The 7,669-nt window shown below is 33.6% G+C and overlaps 1 protein-coding gene across 1 annotated transcript; it reads left to right on the top strand.

Moving 5' to 3' along the window:
* Positions 1–223: 223 nt before the first annotated feature.
* LOC126810186 (tripeptidyl-peptidase 2) lies at positions 224–7,458 on the top strand. Its single transcript, XM_050535152.2, has 10 exons — positions 224–393; positions 1,954–2,082; positions 2,486–2,689; positions 3,333–3,463; positions 3,600–3,697; positions 4,311–4,376; positions 4,642–4,796; positions 5,213–5,289; positions 6,139–6,184; positions 7,453–7,458. The coding sequence occupies exons 1-10, from the start codon at positions 232–234 to the stop codon at positions 7,456–7,458; spliced, it is 1,074 nt and encodes a 357-aa protein (XP_050391109.1). The 5' UTR covers positions 224–231.
* Positions 7,459–7,669: the final 211 nt, after the last annotated feature.

The raw sequence follows: 7,669 nt of genomic DNA, 5'->3' as shown, positions 1-7,669 counted from the left end.
TCCTTGGGGATCATCGGTAGGCGTAGTGCATAAGCAAATTGACAATAAGGGTGATTCACAATTACTTATAAGGTGGAAACGGACACACCCTGACGAAGAAAACGGACTTACTTTCGCGTTACTGATGATAAGTGCGTTATTTCGGAACAACAACAGCGTTCAAAGGGTTAAAGCGGATGAGACGTGAGATACAGAAATAGGACTGGATAGATCAAGACTACGGATAGCAACATGGCGGACCTTGTTGACGTTTCCTTCCCAGTTGAAGGTATTCTTCCTAAAAAAGAAACTTGTGCTGATGCCTTTATAACTAAATATCCTGAATGGAATGGCGATGGCACCCTGATAGCCATCTTAGACACAGGTGTTGACCCAGGGGCTGCTGGTTTACAGGTAATAGCACATCTCTTGGAGACAAGTTGATGAATTGCAATTTTTGATTGACATTAATTTTGTTTTATTATTTATAGATATACAATGACATTGACTCACTATTTGGCCACATGTGGTACTGGTAGGATAGCTACGTAGCTAAAAACGTTGAGATATACTGGTGTGCTTGTTTTTAGCACCGATTGGGTGCCTTTAGTTCCAAGTGGCTAACCCTGTTTCTTTGTGACATCTTAAAAATAAGATAGATAGGCTAATTGACGATCATGTTTGATCCAACTCCCTTTTCCATTTCCATCACTTTTACACCGTAAAACTAGCGGTTAGTCGTCAGTACTGTATCCACATAGAACTTCCTACTTTCTATTAGGATTAGGTTTAGGGTTACGGTCAGGTATTTAAGATTAAAATGCCAGATAATTTTATACTATTATGACTACCGGTACCGGTAATTAGACGTACACTACAGAGGCCAATGTAGTGGCACAACTATCGCCTAACTCCAAATATTAGCGTTTAAATTAATGAAGCGTTGTTCTTATCCGACATACACCGTCATACATCTCCCATTTAAAAATGGCGTTCCTAGTAACTTAAGGGCTTATCGCCTCGATTTTAAATACGATGATTTATACCTGTTTCAGGTAGGATTATATGCCTTATTCTAGTTGGATGTGGCAGAAATATTATAAAAAACAAGAATCAATTGTCGTTTTGATGAAAAATATTGTCAATTTTGCTTACTGAGGCCCGATGTGATTTGCGTTGGGCTTTGCTACGTGGAACTACAATGTATAGCACCATGTCTTATCTCGAAACACAGGGTTGAGAGATGAGGTTTGTTATCTAGTAGTAGGACAATTCAGAGACTATTTGCCAGATGTGGCAAGTCTCTGAAACGCAATTATCAACCGATTTCAATGAAGCTTACAAATCATGGTAACAGTAATAATATCTCCGAGTGGCCAAAATTTCAAGCACTTCCGGTCAGCTGTTTCCGAGACATGGTATTACGACACATTTCATGTAGCACGGCTGCAGACCGCAATTACCAATTGATTTTAATGAAACTCATACATTATCATTACATTAATAATATCTCAGAGAGGCAAAGTTTTAGCCACATCCGGTTAGCAGTTGCCAAGATATCAGCTTACCACACATTTCATGTGGCACAATTATCAACCGACGGGACAACCGATATCCCTGAAACTTACAAAGAGTAGCCAAAATTTTGACCACTTCTGGTTAGTGGTTTTCAAGATATCAGGTTACCACACATTTCATGTGGCACGACTACAGACCCCAATTACCAGTTCGGCTGGGGTTATTTGCCACATGTGGTAAGACAATTCAGAGTCTATTTGCCATATGTGGCACGTCTCCGAACCGCAATTATCAACCGATAACCACAAAACTTAGAGAATATGATAACATTAGTAATGTCTCAGATTAAGCTGTAGTTTTAGGAATAGTTGGTATACAGATTTTGTAATCACTCGAAATTCAGAACCTTGTATACTAAATTCAAAATGTTCCAGAATGCTGTTTCTTATATTACAGACAACTCCAAGTGGTAAACCTAAAATTGTAGATCTTATTGATGCTACAGGCTCTGGAGATGTTAACACATCATGTGTTGTGGAAGCACAGAATGGCGTTATTAAAGGGTTAACAGGCAGAAATCTTCAGGTACCATACTTATACATTCAATAGTCGAGTGATAAAGACCCTAGGTTCAAATCCTTGTGTGGGCCAACAAAATTCTGGATTTTTTAATTAGCCCAGTTTCTGCTTGTCAGAGGTTGCTAAGTAAAGCGTTGCACATCCCTTAAAATATTCTTGAAATAACTGTGTGTGATTAGTATGAATGATCACAAATTGTATGTACATGCCAGAAAGTCATGTTGATGAAAGCTATCATTTAGATGTTCCACCTTCATAGCAAACACTGGATACATTACTACCGGTAATAGTACTCAAAACATAATTGCAGCGAGGATGCCAGTTCTCTATAATTTTAGGAATCATACATTACATGTACCTAATTTGACTGTGGGTTTAATTGAAATTAATAATTAATCATTCATTATAGATTCCAGCATCATGGAAGAATCCAACAGGACAGTACCATATTGGTACAAAAGTTCTATTTGAGTTGTATCCTAAAGGTCTAAAAGATCGTATATTGAAGGAACGGAAAGAACAACAATGGGATCCACAACATCGAGTAGCACTGGCCGATAGTATTAAACGATTAGAAAATTTTGATAATAAACACAATGGCAATTCTAATTTGGTAAGAATATATTAATGTTACAGATCCATAGAGTGTGTATTACTAGTATTAATCCAAATAAGACCATTCTTTTATATGATGGCTGATCAAGTAAGACAAATACATGGTCATGCCCCTTATAAATGTAATTGATTTTATATAATACCATATTACAAATAACCCTAGATTCACCTAATTAAACAAAATTCAAACAATTGTTTACTATGATAAAAAAAATCACAAGAGTCGACTGAACTCCTTGAAAACCACTGCAGGTTATAGTGTACGACTCGTAATAAATCTTAAAACATCTGTATCTCAGGGATATATTGATGTACTTTTCTCATAGTTTTTATACAAACTATACCAAGACTTAGAGAGACTACTTGAATAAAAAAAGCATATTGCTTTTGTAAAGATACTTGGAAATTTAAAACGGAATAGGCTTCAAGTCACTGTGTATACTACATGTATATTCCCAGTATTGGTATTTAATTTTAACAAACTCTTATCACTGTTTCAGTTCCATGTGCATGTATAGGGATTTAAAAAATATATATGCTTGATAAAGTTCCTTTTGGACATCTGTATAATATGATTTCTATCTTATTGTGTGTTGCTTACAGCATCTTAAATGATAAATTCTTTTCAAATAAATTTGCAGTCACCAGAAGATAAATGTATTCGTGAAGATCTTCAGGCACAGGTAGACATTTTGACAAATTTCGACAAGAAATCTGTTGACGTTGGACCAGTTTTTGACTGTATTGTATTTCATGATGGAAACACATGGAGGTAATTATAGCTTTTCCCATGAATCCTAAGCCATTAAAGTTTTTTACTAATTACTAATGATACATTGCTGATTGATTATTTTGTTATTATTCATGCATGCTAGTATTTCAACTCTGTTATATTTTATGTTTTTTAGAGCGTGTATTGATACAAGTGAAAAGGGTGAATTAGATCAATGTAAATTATTAGCTAGTTATAGAGAAGAACATGAATTTGGTCGAATAAATAATTCAGGTATAATATCTAGTTAGTAGAATGATAAAAGACAACTTTGCACATTGAATTTTTTTAGATGTTTGTGTATTATCTAATTATACCAAATACTATATTCAAGATGCATTATGTAAGATATAGATAAATAGCTGGCCATTCTTGCTTTAATAGTTCAAAAATAGATAATGCAAAATCAATATATTAAAAATTTCTTTCAAATTACTTTATTCAGAGCAAAGTTATCACTGTTTGAAGTTTCTACAAAATGTGTGCATAGATTGTTTATTATTCGAGACTTAGTCTCGCTTTGCACTTTTTATATTAAATCAATAAATGGCGATCATATTTCAATCCATTTATATCTCCACCACCCGATGTTCTAGAGAGTTGATTATAGGCTTGTTTTGTGAATGAATGTCTAAATAATATTTTCTATAACTTTTGAAGCCAAAATAAAGATCTGCAATAGGCAGATTTAGTTCTTACATAATGCATCCTTAATGTTTAACATTAGTTTCAATTTGCTAGGTATATTTGAATGTGTGTTCCTGCCTTATATCATTAAGAGAAAAACTCTCTAATAATAGTAAGTTTTAATGTGAATTGCATACCTGTATTTATTTATTTTTTTTAGACATGTTGAATTATTCCGTGAATATACATAATGATGGGAATGTTCTTGAGATCTGTGCAAATGCAGGTAGGTAGCATAATGTATGGCTTTTGATTGGTATATTAATCAACATCTAGTTATTTTTTTTTTAAAAAAATGCAGACTCCTTTAATAATAAGTTTCTTAGAGCTTAATTAGGTCATCTTTTTAACCCACAAAACTTACTTTAGTCTGAAAGATTGATGTTTTTAATGATCAGGAAGATATAAATGTAATGAAATTGGCCCTTTTAAAATTTTCTTATAAAACATAGAAATCTCTTTAATAAAGTCAATTGATGTTATATCTGTAGGATCCCATGGCACACATGTAGCATGTATAACAGCGGGTTATTTCCCTGATAAACCAGAGAGAAATGGATTAGCTCCTGGGGCCCAGATTATCGGTGTGAAGATTGGTGATAGTAGACTAGGTTCTATGGAAACTGGAACAGCCTTAGTCAGAGCTGTAAGTATGGTTGAATAAATCCAGGTTTTTTATCTAACAGAATGCTGGAAATGATCAAAGACTTTTCAGGAGACATCAAAGATGCTTATTTTAATTGTTTGATTAATAGCGGGAGTTGATTGGTCAAGGAGTCTAATGGGTGTGTTTTGAATTATAACATCTGTCATTGATTCAAGTGGCACGGTTTTGATCCCAAGCTTATATGTGACAAGTAGTAGGGTCACTCGCTCAACCTCACAAGCGAATTATTGGAATGAAATTGTACCATGTGTTTGTCACAAAATGACCTACTTTGTGTCAATTGGACATAAACCCCATTTCTATTGTTAATTAATAGTTGTGCTATGCTAGATTATATTCCAGATATTGATAATAATTAATGTTATTGAAATCGTAATTATATTTCTTTATTTCAGATGATAAAAGTAATAGAACATAAATGTGATTTAATCAACTATAGTTATGGGGAAGCCTCACATTGGAACAATTCAGGGTATTGATTATTACACTACTAAAGGTTTCTCTGACAAGTCTCTAACAGATTTTGGGGAGTTGGGTGGTCTAGTGGTTTACATGTGCAGGTAAAATCACAAGGTCTGTCATTTAGTCAAGTGGCGTGGTTTCGATTCCCTTCTTGAATGTGACAAGGAGTAGGGTCGCTTGTCCAACCTTGTGGGTTTCTCCAGGTCCTATGGTTTCCTCCCACTGCTAAAGACCCCTACACGCAAGAAAATTTTTGAAATGTTAGATCCGGAATGACCTAGTTTGTGTCAAGTGCTCTCTCTCTCTCTCTCTCTCTCTCTCTCTCTCTCTCTCTCTCTCAATATATAATCTGCCCAAATACAAACTCTTCCCACATTAAATGAAAAGGGGTTTTACTTTCTGCACGATTCATGCTAATGAAAACTCTCATGTGCGATGAGGAAAATTATTTCCCCAACAGCAGCGTTTCCATCTACGCTTCATCAAATTCCAACTTTTAAGGGTTCTTTTACATCCATGACAACATGTAGACGGGACCTCAGTTTTTCGTACCATCCAAATACTGTTCATTACCAGACTATCTGTTCTGCACCACTGACAAGACTGGAAAATCTTGAAGATCCCCTTGAATAACCTCAAATTATTTATTGTCATATAAAAATTAATTATTGTGGAGTCCTGGTCTGTTTATATGTTTCCTTATTTTGATTATGTGACTATAATATTTTTGGGTTTTTTTAATTAAAGAAGAGTAACTGTAGTGTATTATATTTTATTACTTTATTACAGTAGAGTGTGTAGTATATTATTATATTTTATTACAGTAGAGTGTGTAGTATATTATTATGTTTTATTACAGGAGAGTGTGTAGTATATTATTATGTTTTATTACAGTAGAGTGTGTAGTATATTATTATATTTTATTACAGTAGAGTGTGTAGTATATTATTATGTTTTATTACAGTAGAGTGTGTAGTATATTATTATGTTTTATTACAGGAGAGTGTGTAGTATATTATTATATTTTATTACAGTAGAGTGTGTAGTATATTATTATGTTTTATTACAGGAGAGTGTGTAGTATATTATTATATTTTATTACAGTAGAGTGTGTAGTATATTATTATGTTTTATTACAGGAGAGTGTGTAGTATATTATTATATTTTATTACAGGAGAGTGTGTAGTATATTATCAGAAGTTGTAACTAAACATGGTGTGATATTTGTATCTAGTGCTGGTAATAACGGACCAGCGTTATCTACTGTCGGTACACCAGGGGGCACCACTCATGCCATAATAGGTTTGTAGCCTAATTACTAGCTTATAACACTTCTATAGAAAATTACAGTTCACAGAACAAAATGATTTTGAACCATATTCCTTGGACTGTGCCCCAAACTATGATCAGGGTGAATCATGTCTACCAAAAAACATTTACATAAAACCCTGCCTGTGGAATGAAAACCATTTTCCCTGCTGTTCACATGATTTTAATAACAGTATAATACCTTTTACCAGTGTCCCACATATCAAGAGTTAATTTTGTTACATAATCTTAATTCTGATATAATTACAGGTGTTGGTGCTCATGTTACTCCATCAATGATGGCAGCAGAATATTCTCTTAGAGAAAAATTACCATCAATGCACTATACATGGTCTTCTAGAGGTCCTTGGTAAGATCTGCCAACATTTCTATATTTATAAATAGTAAAAAATTAGCTACAACTGTATTAATCTGTTAAATAGACATAAGACACATACCGCATGTACAAGGTGACTGACATACAAACTCATAAAGAATTGAAATTCCTATTGACTTAGACTTCCTAATACCTGAAACCTAATTACTTATTCAGTCATGATGTTTTAGACAAATTTATATTGGTTTTGGTGAATTCAACAAGATAGCGTTTTCTTTACTCAGACTGTTGAAATCAAATCATTTAGATAATTAACATTCAAGATTAATTTGTAAAGACTGTTTCAATTTACCATTTTAGATTCTTTTAATTAATGATTTATGAAGAGTTGGACACTAATAAAGTTGGTTTTCTATTACCTTGTTTATGTGAAAGCTTGATTTTAATACACAACTTCCTACATTTTTTTCACTCTTTATTTGGTAGTTAAAATATATTTTTAGATTTTGTTATGGGTTCCTTTTTCAGCCATGATGGTGCTTTGGGTGTTTCAATAAGTGCTCCTGGTGGTGCAATAGCATCAGTTCCTAATTGGACTTTACGTGGCTCTCAGTTAATGAATGGAACGAGTATGAGTTCACCCAATGCTTGTGGTGCTATAGGTTGGTTTATTGTTTAATATCAATTAATGCTTTATTGTTAAAGCTTTTTATCTTGATGATATTGAAATTCAATGCAAATTATG

Source organism: Patella vulgata, chromosome 1 (genome assembly GCF_932274485.2).
Source record: "Patella vulgata chromosome 1, xgPatVulg1.2, whole genome shotgun sequence".
NCBI classification, from domain to species: Eukaryota; Metazoa; Mollusca; class Gastropoda; family Patellidae; genus Patella; species Patella vulgata.
Note: the sequence above shows the minus strand (reverse complement) of the source record. Positions and strands in the feature narration are given on the sequence as shown.

Excerpts from the sequence above, each read along its gene's own strand:
- LOC126810186 (XM_050535152.2), top strand. The coding sequence starts at position 232 with ATGGCGGACCTTGTTGACGTTTCCTTCCCAGTTGAAGGTATTCTTCCT. Across the intron at positions 3,698-4,310 it reads TGGTCGAATAAATAATTCAG|ACATGTTGAATTATTCCGTG; the intron begins GTATAATATCTA and ends TATTTTTTTTAG. Across the intron at positions 4,797-5,212 it reads GAACAGCCTTAGTCAGAGCT|ATGATAAAAGTAATAGAACA; the intron begins GTAAGTATGGTT and ends TCTTTATTTCAG.